At 41.0% G+C, this 16644-nt stretch overlaps 1 protein-coding gene across 2 annotated transcripts in view; it reads left to right on the top strand.

The window, feature by feature from the left end:
- The first annotated feature begins 1313 nt into the window (after positions 1-1313).
- ATP2A1 (ATPase sarcoplasmic/endoplasmic reticulum Ca2+ transporting 1) overlaps positions 1314-16644 on the top strand; it is a 37629-nt gene continuing 22298 nt past the window's right edge. For both annotated transcript variants that reach the window (XM_087713801.1, XM_087713802.1), the window contains exons 1-8: positions 1314-1658; positions 2946-2963; positions 3816-3898; positions 7174-7278; positions 8268-8406; positions 14073-14153; positions 14735-14820; positions 16232-16529. In XM_087713801.1, coding sequence (XP_087569927.1) covers positions 1541-1658; positions 2946-2963; positions 3816-3898; positions 7174-7278; positions 8268-8406; positions 14073-14153; positions 14735-14820; positions 16232-16529 — 928 coding nt within the window. In that variant the 5' untranslated portion in view covers positions 1314-1540. The remainder of the gene's footprint in view (positions 1659-2945; positions 2964-3815; positions 3899-7173; positions 7279-8267; positions 8407-14072; positions 14154-14734; positions 14821-16231; positions 16530-16644) is intronic.

Here is a 16644-nt window from a genome sequence, read left to right as displayed (position 1 = left end):
CCCAACAGTGAAGCATGTGGGTGGCAGCATCATGTGTGTGGGTGTTTTTCAGCAGCAGGGACTGGGAGATTGGTCAAGGTTGGGGGAAAGCTGAATAGAACAAAGTACAGGGATATCCTCAGTGAAAACATAGAGCTCAGAACCTCAGACTGGGCTGAAGATTCACTTTCCAACATGACAACTATCCTAAGCACACAGCCAAGATGACACAGAAGTGGCTTAGGAACAGCTCTGAATTTCCTAGAGTGGCCCAGCCAGAGCAAGAGCCTCTATTGAACATCTCTGGAGGGACCTGAAAATGGCTGTCCACCAACAGTCGCTATCCCACCTCACTGAGCTTGAGAGGATTTGCAAGGAAGAATGGCAGAAAATCCCCGAATCCAGGTGTGCAAAGCTTGTCATGTCATACCCAAAAACTCTCAAGACTGTAATTGTTACCAAAAGTGCTTCAACAAAGTACCAAGTGAAGGGGTCTGAATACCTATGCCACTGTGATAATTTCAGGTGGGTGTTTTTTTGTACAATGAATAATAAAAAAATAACACCAGAGAGTCCGTTGCTGCAAGAAATTGCAATAGAATGTACTTTAAAGGGCTTGTAAAAGCAACAATTGGTCATGGAATTGTGGCCATAAGCCATGATTGCTAGAAGTGCAAAAATCATGCTTAGAGCTAGTAGCAGATATCAAAGACAAGTGACAGGACCTCTTCAGCTTGTGAATCTCTCTTGGTCATCCGTTTGGTTGCTGTCAGAGATTGCAAACTGGGAGAGAGGGATGATAGGTCCAACAAAGAAAAATTTACAGAGTGAAAAAAAGAGGGAGGAAAAAACCCTAAAATTATATACTTATGATACATATGTAAAATGCACATGTGATGATTATTAAATAATATTTAAAGTCTATGCAAATAAGAGAGACAAGGCAAAGATTGATTTAGTTGCATATATGGGAATGAGGGCAGCCCACTTCTCTGTGTATCTTCATTACAAACGACAAGTGACAGAAATAAACCCTAAATCTGTAGGAGGCAGGAGGGGGAAGCTAGGGCGAGAACTCTTGAAAGGAACAGGCAAGCATTTGAGTGACACATGGGTCTGTGGACACTCAGCCTCCTCTCTCCTCCTCCCCCCATCCTAAGCCAACCATCCTCCTGGCTTCTCCCTTCAAGTCAGCAAAAATACTTTCTCTCCGCAGAAGGCCATATGTGAGTTGGTGGATGAAGTGATGTCAGCACCGGCCACCCAATGAGGGCCCACGGAGAATGTCCAAGGATCTGGTCCCCAGGCTGCCTCATAAGGACGTGTGCCAGCCTCAGAGTTTGGCGAAGGCTTCTGTTCAAGGACAGGTCATCGGGCTTTCCCTCCATCGTTGGATACAGTGCTCCAAGGACCATGGTCTGCTGAGAAAGAGGAGGAACTCCACGGGGGCACGAGTGACACTCCATTAAACACACAGCAGGGGAACAGCAGAAGCAGGCCAAGCCCGAAGAAGTGGGAAGCAGCTTTAAACACACAAGAGGACAGGTGCGGTAGGGCAAAAATGGAAAACGCCCATGCCAAAACAGGAGAAGAATGCCTGGCTTACTTTGGAGTAAGTGAGCATACAGGCCTCTCTCCTGAGCAGGTGAAAAGGCATATGGAAAAATATGGACCCAACGGTAAGTGCTTTCTAAAATAACAACCCTTTTGGTACCCACTTGGCCAGGTGCCAGGATGCACAAAGGCAGGGGAACTGGAGAGCCAGAGAGCTGAAAGGATGTGCAGAGCAACATAGATATGAGAAGCAAAGAAAGCAATCCAACCAGAGATGCACAGTGATGGAGGGACATGGATTCTAAAATGTAAGGAAGGACAGAAGCAATAAGTAGAAGTAAAAGAGGAGGAATCAACTATTATCAAAGAAAAATAGTCACGTAGTTATTGGAAAGCGGGAAGGAGGTGATAGAGATGTTCTAGCAGAGTCTAAAGTTGGCCATGGAAGGGGAATAAGAATGAAGGTAGAAGCAAAGCACAAGAGGGAAAATTGACTATTGCAAAGTTGCGGGGTGAGGGGGGAGATAGTCATGCTGGGACAGGGCAGCTGCTGCTGCTTTGCTAAGAATAACTCAGTAAATTCCCTTTGGTATGAACGAGATATCAAAATTGCTGATGGCAACTTGTAGGAGCAGCCGGGAGGTTGAAACAAAAGAGAAACACTGATATTACACGGCCAGCAAAGTGAGCTAGTTAGATGCTGAGAAGATTTGGGAAGAGATGTCTTTGGGGAACAAAATATAATACTTGGTTGGTTGTGATGCTGCTGAGTGGGTGGATCTGGAGAAGCTTGTTTTGTGAGGAGTGGACATATCATGCTGCCAAATATGCAGATAATTGAGAGGATAGTCCGATTTCCAAATTTTATAATGTCCCTCAAACACATGGGGTAAGGTCAAAAGTTCTGGATTCCTCGGTGGACGGGGATTATAACAAGAATTTTATCAGACGGGGGGTGGAAATGTGTGATGTGCTATTTTATGGGACATGCACAAGTTTGTAACTGCTCTAAATGACCTGTTCCTTCCTGTCTCCTTGTAAAGTCCTACCCCCAAAGATTTCCTATGCTCAAACCAATTTTGCAATCACTTTGGCCGTGGCTTACAAAGTTTTAATGAAGTCATTGAAAAGCATACTCATTTCTGCAGAGATGTCCATATCCAACTCACAATTGCTCTCTAAACCTAAGCATGATCATATAACTTCTTTCTTTCTAACTGTCCGCTTATGACACTGAAAATTCACCTTAAACTTCATGGGCGGAACCAACTTCTTTGTAAATCCAGAATAGTTTCGCTTTCTCTGTTGCCACCTTTGCTTTACCACTCAGCAAAAGTCATACTAGCAATAACCCTAACAAGCTTTTCTTTCTTTTTCTTTTCCTCTCTCAACATGTTGTCTCCGAACCCCAGAACTCCCAGCTGAAGAAGGTGAGTCCTAAAAAAGATTATACATAAGTGTTAGGAAGGAAAAAAAAAACCTCGACCTTGAATGAGTATGGCCCATATGACTCCTACAGACCATAACACTCATTCGGTGGCTATTGGGTCTCCAAATGAGACCTCAAACTTTCTATTTAGAAATAAAATCTCAGGCTAACCTGTGAATTGCCACCTGGTTTGTCCCAATCATTTCCATCACGTTCCATCATGATCCGTAGTCACGGAGTTCTTCCTTTGACCAATCAGATGCCAAATTATGCCTCTGCCAAGCTATATGTTGTTCTATTCAGATCCATGTTCTGATTTGCCATGTATCATCCCAGCACCCATTTTCCCTTTCTTGGGCCTTAGAACTAATTCAAAGCTTATAAGAGGCATAGCTGTGATAAAAGATAGCTTGGTTCTTTGAAATGTTATTGATCAAGTAATGGAGGCTGCTTGCTAACCCCCCCCCCCCCCAACACACACACCTTTTTTGGATGAAACAAAGACCTCTGCTTTAGGAAACAGATCAATTGGGAAAAGGCAAGAGTAAAAAAAAAAGGTTTGTATACATTGCCATTTCTCCAGGTTAATAATTGCTATGGAGCTTCTGTTAACTCATAGATAGACTTGCAGAGAAGAACCTACAATTTCCCCACCAAGCATAACAGCTGGAACCTGTTGAAAAAGTCTATCATAGATGTGTGCAGGCCCGCTATCCCTTCTCTCTTTCCTTGCAGCCCATTGCTTTCTTGATTTTTTTTTTTTTTGCGGGGGAGGCAGGCTGACTTCCCCCACCCCATCTCTGCAGTCTCTGTCTCCTTTGTGCCTTTCATGCCACCCTTTCTTGCTTATCAGGCAAAACTATATGGGAGCTGGTGGCGGAACAATTTGAAGACTTGCTTGTGCGAATTCTCCTGCTCGCAGCCTGCATCTCTTTCGTAAGTGACACTGGTCTTGTAACTGAGGAAACTTGGGAAATCCACAGAGGGCTGAAGAGGAGAAGCAACCATTTGGGGGGGGGGGGCAGAATGGGAAAGAAGCTGTTTCATGGGCAAGTGATGACTGCAAACATGCTCTCTGGGGATGCCATCCTGTGTTAGAAACACCCCGGTGTTGGATTGATTTTAGATTGTAATGAGTGGAGTTCTTAGTGCTCTCTGAATTTGGTAGTTTGCTTGTACCATAGACATTTCATTACCCAACAAGGCAACATTATCAGTCAGAGTGAGTGTGGGGTTTGCTCCCTGTTTATAACTGGTGTGGGCAAGCTACTGTATATAAACAGACAGCAAACCCAACACGCTCTCTAACTAATGACGTTGCCTCATTGGAAATGTCTACCAGCAAACCACCAAGTTCACACAGCACCAAGGACTTCACAGTTCAACTCTGAGTCACAGATATTATCTTCTATTGGTAATCAGTGTCAACAAATTGGTGAATTAGGTGGGTGGGAATAAATAACTCTCAAATGAAGGCAAATATACATGGATAACAGGATAATGTTGCAGGGTTCAAGCTTGGTTGATCACCAGGGCCAGAGTTTAGTCTTCAGAAATAACTGTAATGCCGTATTTAATAATTCTCTTTAACTTCAAGGGTAGAGATTAACTAAGGCTTAATTTGAGTCAGGATACAGAGGTGAAATTATTTTCATTGGCAAAGTAGGCAATACACGTAAATGAAAACTTTGCATCTGAGCATCTTCAATATATTTTTCCTCACCAATTCTTTTTCAACATTTGGAGTACTTATAGATGTTTAATTCAATCAGGACATTCTTTTTCTTAGAACTAAAATCTGACTTCCTTTTGTGTAACAAATCAGGAAGTAAATTGAGCTAATTTATCTGCTCACCATTTTATTTTGGCTCCTTGATGATTAAAAGCAGGCACCGTGTTTTATTTGAGCAAAATCTCAGAAAACAATGTGTACTGTTTTTCCCCTTTTTAAATACATAATTTTATAAAAAGTTTTGAAAAAGAGGCTAAAAACCAACATAAACTAAAAACTAATTCCAATTAACATAAAATAAGAAAAAAAAGAAATAAATCAGGAAAAAAAAACCTAAAAGTGCAAGAAAGGAAAAAAAAGAGAAAAGAAAAAAACATGCAAAGAAGCTTCTTCACAAGAGTTGTAAACCTATTACAGTACAGTACAGTGGTAAACAATTGTACTTATTAAAATTACACATTTATCTTTTAGTCTATGATTAGACTTTCTTCTTTCTATAATTGATTCACTTTAATCATCAAAACCATAACCATAAGCTCAGAGTCAAGAATCCATAGGGATTTCCAAATAGCAATACATATAGACATTGTGCTTTCTCTGATCAAAAAAGTCAGTTTGACCATCTCAGAGTTCCTTGATAAGCTTATTGTATAATTGTACTTCTACTATAATGAATACATTGATTCGGTCTAGAAAAAGCATATACTTGACCTGTACATTTCTGTTTAAAAATGAATGCTCTCAGGTTCATAGAGACCACAAACTCCCTGCCATTTGTATAATACAGCAAACCCAAGCACAAGAAGCTGAGATTTTCCTTATTTCAGCACCCAGAAGCTCATCATAGCCTGTTGTGCTTCTGCCCAGTTTCCTGACACTTGAGATGCAGCCTCCTCAGATTGTGATATTAGATCTTCCAAGAGCACATGGCTAGGCTCAGCAACAGGAGGTCTCAGAAAAGGTCATAATTTGCAGCCTGGTTTTCATGTCTCTGTGTGGTTCAACATTTCATTCTCAGCCCAGGAATATTGGCATTTCCTTGACCAAAAACCAGCCAGTCAACCAAACTGTTCTGTCTATTTCCTAATTTTCTTTCCCCGAGCTCTGTAGGACATAAGTATTATGGGCCTTCTGAACATCTGCTTTGGGATTGTATTATCATTGAAAAATAGGACAGACAGTATAAATAAAATCAAGATCACATTGGAAATAGCACTGTCTTCACCATAGCAATAGCAATAGCAGTTAGACTTATATACCGCTTCATAGGGCTTTCAGCCCTCTCTAAGCGGTTTACAGAGTCAGCATATTGCCCCCAACAATCCAGGTGCTCATTTTACCCACCTCGGAAGGATGGAAGGCTGAGTCGACCTTGAGCCGGTGAGATTAGAACCACTGAGCTGCAGATAACAGTCAGCTAAAGTGGCCTGCAGTGCTGTATCCTAACCACTGCGCCACCTCGGCTCTATGGTTTCGAGACGTGTTTGGCTACAAGTTTCAGGATTTATGTAGTTTGGTTGAATTCTTCTCTCTCAGAGAACGATTGCAAAACACACTTTTGAGATGCTGAACTGGCCCTAAACGAGATGCATTTTATCTTTGGCACACATCTACACTTATCTCCTCTGCAGTTGATGAAAGAATATGTCTTTAGTGTTACCTTTTTTCCACTGTCTGTCATGCTTTTCCACTCCTGAAGCTTCATTAAATAGAAACTAATCTGGAAATGTACATAGTGCTTCTAATTTTTAGGATTGCAGTTATTTAGAATGAAGCCAGTAAGAGGCAGGCTTGTTTTGAATATTAAGTGTTGAATTTGGACCTGGAAACAAAGAGAAAGAACTTTGAGATAACTCTGGGAAACAATCAAGCATTATAAAGCACATTTCTACTGTTAATTGACGATAATCCTTCTAACAATTATGTCCCTTTCCCACAAGTATATCAAGCAGCATGAGGTATATATTTGCACCAGGCTCTGTTCCTCTAATAGAAACCTTGTCAGACACAGCTCTCACCAGCAGGGGGCAGTGTGAAACCTTGTAAATGCTTCATTGCAATTGTGCGCAGCACATACCTTCCTTTCACATCTCAAGCTATGCATAGTTACACACTTGCTCCTGCCTACACAATTGTGCAACATCCATGCGCATGCACGTGCACGCACACACATGAACACACACACACAGCAGCAGGAGCCCTTTGTGCTGGTGTTATCAAGTTTCATGGAGACTGACTGACAGGCTTCATTTTTGTGCCAATGCAAAATGCAGGCTGGCTTCAGCTGTTTTCAAATGGCATGTTCAAGGAGAATTAAAAAGTAAATGGCATTTCAGAAGGAGAAAAGAGAGGTAGGGCTGGGATTTAGGATTCCTGACTGGAAAATGAACAAGAATCATATCTGAGTGAGAGAGAAGTAGAAGATTAACAGTATTCGCTCTCCTCTCCTCTACAACTATGTATATCTGTTTGTTTACAGGTACTGGCATGGTTTGAAGAGGGTGAAGAAACTGTCACCGCATTTGTGGAACCATTTGTCATCCTATTGATCCTGATTGCCAATGCCATTGTTGGAGTATGGCAGGTAAACAAACTAATCATGTTTTGTTTCATTATAGTTTGGTGGATGCAGGTGTGTGAGGTAATCCAGACTCCAAAGGAAAAGGTGATTTGAAACATGTGTGAATGCACATGTATCTGTCAGCTGCCTTTAAATAAAATGCCTCTTTTGCTGGAATTGAAAAAAACCATGAGCTCGGAGAAAGGAACCTCTGCCATTACAAGTTACTAATGGGTAAAATATAAGTATCCTGCACACCTCAAATCCCCTTTGTCCCTTCAGATCCAGATCCCTAGGGTTAATTCAGATATTGCACAGGCATCAAGAGATTGTAGTCGTCTAGTCAACTATAGAAGCTCCCTATGTACTTTAGACCAACCCTCTATATTAACCAACCTATCTCAGGAAGTTGTTCTGTAGGAAAATTTAGGAGAGAGCCCTCTACATGCTTCTTTGGACTCATAAATGAAAGGTGGTTGATAAACACAATAAATAAGCAAACAAATCATGCTTTAAAGCAGTATTTTTTCAAACTTGGCAACTTTGAGGTGTGGACTTCAACTCACAAGGACGTGAAATCCACACATCTTAAAGTTGCCAACTTTAAAGCATAAAGTTCACAAGCCACACCAAACCAGAGCCAACAAATCACATTCTGATTTAAGGTAAGGTGAGAAGCCCTCTTTAGCACATGAAGGTATCTCCATGATGCTCTAAATGCACTACAAGATGGCTTAATATATATTTTGTTCTTCAGATGTACCTTATGAATATTATCTGACTGCTATCATGAGGAGATTGCTGTACTCTAACCTAGTCAATCTCGGAGAGCATGAAAGTTCTTTCAGCAAATTGCAGGGTGTCAAAATATCAAGGCTTAATGGAGTAGGAGTTTAGATCTTTACTGGCTCACCTTTTTCAGCTTGCTTTCTTGCATTGCTGAGGGGCCCCGAGTGGTAATTGAAAGCATCAAGAGGGCATCTTAACTCTGAGTGGGGCCCTTCTCCTTGCAGGAACGAAATGCTGAGAATGCCATTGAGGCCCTAAAGGAGTATGAACCTGAAATGGGCAAGGTCTATCGATCTGACAGGAAGGCGGTACAGAGAATAAAGGCCAAAGACATAGTCCCTGGCGACATTGCAGAGGTGGCAGGTAAGTGCAGGTGGTGGTGGGTGGAGGGGGAGGGGAAAGCATTAAAGGTCATGGGGATTCCCCAGGGCAAAGAAGACTAAACATAGAATGAGCACCAGAGTCAGTTTGGATACCACAAGTTCTCTTCCATAATCTTTAAATCCCTAAGAAGCTCAAGCTCCCAACTTAAGCTATTAGAAATGAGGCGACGGAAGATGACAGATACCGTTAGCAGTGACATTCAAAATGCTTAGATATTTCTGGAGCTACTGCTCTAGAAGACAGTATTCTCCTCTCACCCCAATACCTACTCCTTGACAGAGTAGGGTCAAGGTCAATTAAGCCGAAGTGGTATCCCAGTATTCTCTACTGCTTTCTTTTGTAGAGGACATATATTCTCCAGATAAGGATAGTATGATTCTCTAGTAACAATCATCTACAGCTATACTTCTCTCTAAAGAGCAGTTGCCAAGAGGTCTGCCTCCGATCTCCACCTGAGGATTTAAAAATGCTTCCGAGTTTGTTAAACCGAAGCAATTGTTGACACTGACATAGCATTTCTGTCTTCTATTAATCGCACAGGTTGCCTCAACTTGAACAGGGTTGGCCGAAAGACCGAATAGTGATAAAGAAGCATTATTTTGTGAAACAATTGATTTGCAAAGATATTTAGCATTAAGCAGGGATCAATCCATTATTAGATAAGCAGAGGAATTATAGCTGGAATACGTAGCAAAGAAGACATTATTCTCTGTGAGCCAAAATAAATAAAGGTCATTTTCACTTGCACCTAACCAGGACACAAAACACCCTGATTATATCTTTTATTTGCTGTTACCTAACGATATAGCCATCATTTTGTCCCCAACGCACAAAGAAGACAGGCTTAAGTAACCCTTGAAGTAGCATTTAACTCTTATTCTAATGCTGTTCAAAGTTAGCTTCTAGGTAGGTCAAATCTGTCGGGTTTTGTTATCTATAATTTTTGGAAGGAACTAAAGTGGCCGCAGCGACTTGAAACAGAGGCAGCTTAGGCAGATTGAGGCCTGGCAAGACTGAGCAGCAATTTTGTGCTGGTTTATTTCTGCAGTTAAGGGTGGTAGAGAGCAGTTTAACTTAGCCCCAGGAAAAACGCCCTCAGTGAAGTCAAGAATGCTTCTATTACAGTAGAAATGATTAAACTGAGATCTAATTCTTTTAGGGAAATTTCAGAATTTATCAAATTAATTGAGTGAATATCAACCATGAATGAATTAAAGGAAGGAACTGACCTTGTTTTGATTTCCAGTATGTGAAAAAGAAATGTTCTGACAATGTCTATTTCTACTGTAAATACTTCCTGTTATAAATTGTATTATTGACTACCCACTCTAACCCCCCCCCCCCACTCTTCAGGAGAAGAGTAGCTATTTTCATTTGGGTTAGACAGGGTTTTTCTTCAGCCTCAAATCCGCAGGAAGTTCTGCAGATGCTGCTTCAGCAAAATCTGAACAAGATCCCTCCATCATGGAGCTTGTTTACTCCTTGGGTTGCCCTGTCTTGACCCTGGAATAGAGGCGAGAGGGATGTTTTGGGAACAGACAGTCCCCATGGAGAGTGAGGGCTGTAGGGGGAGCAGTGAAAGCAGAGCCCTGAGGAATCCCCTTCAGCTGCACTTACTGGATAACAGCTGCCCGCAGAGCTGGGCCAGCAGCCAGATCATGCCCTCCTTCTTTCTAAATTAATTTAATTTGGAGATCATTTACTCTTGGGACCAGTTGCACAAGTGTTTCCAAAATATAAAGGGCAGCCACCCACCCACTCACCCACCCACCCATCCAACAATCCATGGGATGGAGCAGTCCCCCTCATGAGGTCTTGTAGCTTCTTGCTATTCTTTTTGTCACACATTCACACTAAGGAATAGTTTCTTCTGTGTGCCTAAAAAAAGGAGAAATACTGCATTGCCAAAAAATAAAAATAAAAGTACAGGCTTTACAGAAAACTCATACTCTCCCACTTATCCATAGCAAATAAGGCAAAGTGTGAAGAGGAAATGTTTTTTTCTCTTTTGAGTCTATACATTTAAGTGTAAATTTTGAAAGGATTTGTTAATTTAAGTAGAATGCAAGACATCATGACAACTGAACAGGAAATATGCTGGCTGCTAACAGTTGATGGGCCACAACAAGCCACTCCCTCTCTCATTTTAGAAACTAAAGCCGTTCTATTTGAGCCATTCCCTTTAAAATATGATCACTGCCTCCCCACCCTGGTCCCATCCCACACCAATTTGTCCTGGAGAATTAAAAATCCAATGGGAAATTAATACTCCAGCTCAAATATCAATAAAATAATACATGTGTACACGTGGCTGCACAAAATATTTTGTCATGGAAGTCAGCTTCCAAAAACTGAGAGGTAACTAGAAACTCTCAATTCCCCCACATCTCATTCTTTTTAAAACTGAAAACCCAGTTCCTTGGTCATGCTTTTTTTTTGTCTTGATCCGCTCACATCCTTAAAAATGTGCTTATTAAAAAAATCCTAATATATATTTTGATCAATAAACTATCTGTGTCAGAAGGTTTGGTGACATTTTCAAGAACACCACCAAAGATTCACCTTGCCTAGCACCCTAGCTCTTAGCGGCTACTGCCCAGTGATCCCAGGGAATCTTATAAGCAGGGTTTGAAGGTGACAAAATTTCCCTGTTTTGATTTCTCATGCTAATTACTCAAAAGGGGAAACTTTCTATACATAGATGCCCTGTTCTTAAATAGGACGCTGAATAGCTCTTGTCTGGCCCAACTGTCATTCATGATTTTATCACCTTCTTTCATGTGCCTCAGTGACTGAATGCCAAGGAAGGACACAATGTTCTTGTGTCTTCAAGAATTGCATAAGGCGGGGATTCATTTCCCTAAATTTCTTCTTAAATGTACCGAACTTGTAGTCAGTCCCCTGTGCATTTGGCGTCTGCTGTCAAAATATATATGGTAGGAGGCAATTCAATAATTGGTAATAAATATGTATTACCAAAGAGACAGAGAGTGTGTGTTAAGTCAAAATCCTTGAATGTCTGTAGGAAAGAATTTAACAAACATAAAATTCTGAGGAGGCTCTGCAGCTCATTGATAACTCTGAATAGTTTATGCTCTTTGCTTTTTCTTTTAAATGTTACTGGCCAAGCAACTTTAGCATCACTTTGGGGATGTAGAAACATAGTTGTTGCCACCTTTCTCCTAGACTGGCCTGGCCTGAGTTCCCCTCCCTGCCTAGGGAAGCCATGACCTCTCCATCTCCTTGAAGAAGAGAAGGCAGTGGAGCAATGGATAGTGCAGAGCTACCAGCTTTGCCTTGTATGGACACTGGCAGGCAGCTGGTGGTGCCTCGGGAATGTGATGAGGCAGGCAAGGAGGGAGAGAGAGAGGGAGGGATGGAGGGAGGGAGAGAGGGGGGGAGGGAGGGAGACTTAATGCGCTGGTGGAAAAGCGAGCTGGGGTGCATGGGGACATCTACGGTTACTGTGCCTTGTCAGATGAAAGAGGGACAAGCAAAGGAGAAATCCACACTGGGATGCTATCTCTGGCTACCTTAGAAACAAAGCAAATAATAATAATAATAATCACTTCCACCCCATCTGCATCCTACATTCTTCAATCCTGACATACCCAAAGCATTTCCTTGATGATTGCCCACTTCTGAGGAAAACAGGGATTTTAAAAGTTTTTCCTCTGCATTTCTGAGCAATATTTATTAATTTAAGGTGCATATGCAGTAAGTATGAACAGGTATCTGGTAACTGGGCAGAGTCTCATAAATGGCTTTAGTATGGCATAGGTTTGGGTTTGCTAAATAGCTTAGCTGGGAGGGATTCTCTGAGGAGAATATAAAGGTAAGAGACTGAGGATGCCCACCTGAACTAACTGTGGGCAAATGACTTAATTAAAAAAAAGAAAACCAGAGAACATCTTGAAGAGGAATGGAGTCAACGAATCCCAAAATTATTTCTGATTGAACGGGGAGAAATTGTATTTTTCTCAATGGAAGAATTTTATCACCACAGGAATTAAACCTCAAAAACTATATTTAAATGCTAAATGGGAGGGATATACACAAATGCAGATGAACATTTTCACTCTTCTGATTTCAGTTGCTCCAATTGGTTGCATGTTGTTTCTGCCATAAATAGTAGTATATTTATTTCTGAAATGTAATGTTGTAGAAAACAAATAGGAGTGCGATTTAATCTATATAGGACATTTCATCCACTGAAATTCCTGCTGCAAAATTTGACCCCAGTAAGAAAATTTTGTTATTTAAGCTACCTTCAGTTCTGTACAAATAATGTTCTTTGTCTTTATGCCAATGTTTCTTGACCCTAACAATTTTAAGATATGTAGACTTTTAACTCCTAGAATTGCTGATTGGGAAATTCTGGGAGCTGAGTCCACATATCTTAAATCTGCAAAGGTTGAGAAACACTGATCTAGACTGTAAAAAAAAAACACCATTCTGATGATCCTGGGTAACTTGAGTTGTTCGATAGTCTGTCCATAAAGTTTTCAGATTTGTTACTGTCTTCTACTGCCCTCCAGTGGATGCCAAACCTCTTTTCTTTCCTTAATATAGAACTTGGGTCAATGGATCTGTAGCCTTTCTGACCCAAGACATTCTGCTGTCTGAAGCAGAAGATAAGGTAGCTTGCATGCCTTAGAAACCATCTGGATTGGAAATTGAATTTCATCTGAGGACAGGTGTCTACTAAGGCAGACACATAGCCTGGAATAAACCTTCTTCTTTGACAGAAAGGAACTGAATGCATCATGGCCTGAGACAAACTCTTTTTTTTTGCCTACGGGAAGGGCTGCCAATACCTTGGTTCACACTGGAGGGAAACCTTGTACAACTTCCTTATCATAATTTCTAGTGCAATGACTTGTAGGTTGAGCAATTGACATCACATGCTTCATGATGTTCCCATACAATTGTCACACTTTAGAAACTATAGGCCAGAGACATCAAACTCATGGTCTGTGGGTCAGGTGCATCACGTGCTGTGGGTCAGATGCATCAGCCACTCCCATTTCAGTGAAGGGGGGGAAAGTTACGATACATCACGTGCCGCTGATGTGTCGTCGTGAGTTCGACACCCCTGCTAGAGGCCATTTGCATCATAATATGACTGACACAAATTATGGCATTTGTACAATGACATCATGAAGTGAGTGACATCACTGAAGCATCTACTGGACATCTATGATGATTTGGTTGTGTTCACATAATACATAAATAGGCTGAAGTCAATTCGTTGTGAAAACTCAATAGGGTTATTTTGTGACCCAGTGATTGGACATATACTATATACAAAATCTGGTTAGGGAATTAACCTATTTTCTGAGTTTACATAGTATACCGATCTGTAAATTAACTAAATGGATTGGGTTTTTCACAACATGCTAAATCTGAAGGAACAATCTAAAATGAAAAATTACACAAGCTTAGTATATTGTGCCTATGCTACTATTTTTATTTGACCTGGTTAAGTTATGCTAGCCCAGAAAATTGGATTAATTCAGAAAATTGTGGTTTACTTAGCTCTGACTTAGCTTATAGTCAATAGCAGGTGTTTTATATTGTTTACATCAAACAATAGTGGCTGTTCCATGGCTAAAACTAGAAGTTATTCTTTTTTTGTTCCCCAGTTGGTGACAAAGTTCCAGCTGATATCCGCATCATTTCCATCAAATCCACCACTCTGCGTGTGGACCAGTCTATTCTGACAGGTAAGGAACTCACACACAATATGTTAGCAATAAATAAATTCTGCCCATAAGATAATTTGGGGGGCGGGATTAAAACAAAAGGGAGAAAGAGGAAATAACAACAGAGACGATGTTTTTAAATCTCAGTCAATCAGCGAAGACCTAGAGAAGAACGTATATTTTAAACCACTTTGTAAAGTTGAAGGATAGAACTAAATAGAGATCATAGACTCTATGGATAAACCTGTGGTTGGGAAAACATGCCTCAGAAAATCATTGCTAAGTATGATTTGGGTATGATCTATACCAATGTTGTTTCAACCTTGGCTAATTGAAGATACTGTATGTAGACTCCAACTCCCAGAATTCATTAGCCAGCTATGCTGGCTGGAGAATTCTGGGAGTTGAAGTCCACAAGTCTTAAAGTTGCCAAGTTTGAAGACTTCTGATCTATGCAATATGCAATACTTGCATTCAGTCATAGTTATAGTATAGCCTTTATTGTCATTGTACACCATGTATACAATGAAATTGGTTAGTCAGGCCATCCTGACCCTGTTTTGTATGAAGCAAATGATCTAACCCTTTATATCTCCACCCAGGTGAGTCTGTCTCTGTGATCAAACATACTGATCCTGTCCCAGATCCCCGGGCTGTAAATCAGGACAAGAAGAACATGCTGTTTTCTGTGAGTATTATTGGCAGGGCTGAAGATGTAAAGTGTCATGATGCATCTTTTTGTCCCTGATCCAAATAGTGAATGGCAGGGATACTAGTGGGACATTAAACATCATATTCCAATTGTCTTTATTTGGTAACACAGTGGGATAAAGAATCAGCTGAATGTCTATGGAGATTCTCAGTCATCCAGGTCATGGTTGCCCCAAAAGTGCTTTTTCAAAAGGCAACTGGACTCCCCCCACCCTGAAGATATTTTGCTTTTCATCCAAGTTCATCTCAGAGCTGAAGAAGTTTCTTGGATGAGAAGCAAAACATCTTCAGGGAAAAACCAAAGTCCAGTTGCCTTTGGAAAAAACACTTTTGGGACAATCAAGTGACATCATTTTATTTGCTTTTCCCAGCTTTCCCTGCTCTCTCAAGCAACAATGCAAATTTTATTCACCTATAGGTAACTGGGGAGATCGGGGCAAAATGACCTGCTTGTAAATTCCATAATTTTATCCTTCCTATTAATAACATATGACTGTCAGAAAGTGTGATATGATATAGCCAAAAATTTGAATATGATTGCAAGTCAGATACAACTAGAGAGACATGGCAAGTGTAAAGTAATCAAATTATTGACCATATGTCATCAATCAGTATTGACTCTAAGTGACCACACAGAAAGATTGTATCCAAGATGATCTGTCCTTCAGATCCTCCTATGATTCAGTAATCTCTGCTGTAACTGAATCTGCTGATCTGCTGATTTTTCTTTTTCCTTTTATCTTTGCAAGAGCTGATTTTGCAAATTTTAAGGAAATGTACTGTTATTTGCTTATTTTTGCTTCTTCATTAAGAATTTAGCAGCATTCTAAAACCTCACCCCAGAAGGTGTGCACATGATTCTTGGAATAGGTGATGGGATGGGAGTTTCGTGGCCGTCATGAGAAGTAATTTCAACAATGGTCAAAACCAATGGCCTCCAACCTTTTGGGCACCAGGGACTGGTTCTGTGGAGAGAGGCTTTTCTGTAGATCGGAGAGAGTGTGATTTTGTGTGCTGCCTACATCCAGCAGATGGGGCTTCACTTGTTGTGTGGCCCAGTTTCTAGTATACTGCGACCTGGTGCCAATCCACAGACCGATGGGTTGGGGACTAAATAATAGTTCAAGCCATAATATTTTTTTTTGCAGATAGAGAATGAACATGCTATAGATGTAGCGCAGGCATGTTCTTTATACTGCCATGAGGACTAGAGAACTTAAAGAAATTTTAAGAAAACAATGTACTTATGCAAGATTGTACATAGCCATATTTACAGCCTTCTTTATCTAAAATAACTTAGTTTTGCCCATCCATATTGCGTGCCACTTTCCTTTGTTGATTTTAATCCATCTTGTTCCTATTCCTCTTCGTCTTCAAACTCACTCCAGGGTACCAACATTGGTGCCGGCAAAGCTGTTGGTATCGTCATCGCCACAGGTGTGGGCACTGAAATTGGTAAGATCCGCGATGAAATGGCGGCCACAGAGCAAGAGAAGACGCCATTACAGCAGAAACTGGATGAGTTTGGTGAGCAGCTGTCCAAAGTCATTTCCCTCATCTGCGTGGCTGTCTGGCTCATCAACATCGGGCATTTCAACGACCCCATACACGGAGGCTCCTGGATCCGCGGCGCCATCTACTACTTCAAGATTGCTGTTGCCCTCGCTGTGGCTGCCATCCCAGAAGGTCGGTTGAGGCCATTCCAGGTTCCCACAACCACCTGTCCAGGCTTAATGAATGCTGGCAAATTTCTTTCTTTCTTTAAATAGCTTTTGCTGCCATCGTATTTTTGTGATTTCAT

This window comes from Thamnophis sirtalis, unplaced genomic scaffold (assembly GCF_051295495.1).
Source record: "Thamnophis sirtalis isolate CommonGarterSnake01/CBP01778 unplaced genomic scaffold, rThaSir2_p1.2 scaffold_4, whole genome shotgun sequence".
Lineage (NCBI taxonomy): Eukaryota > Metazoa > Chordata > Lepidosauria > Squamata > Natricidae > Thamnophis > Thamnophis sirtalis.
Note: the sequence above shows the minus strand (reverse complement) of the source record. Positions and strands in the feature narration are given on the sequence as shown.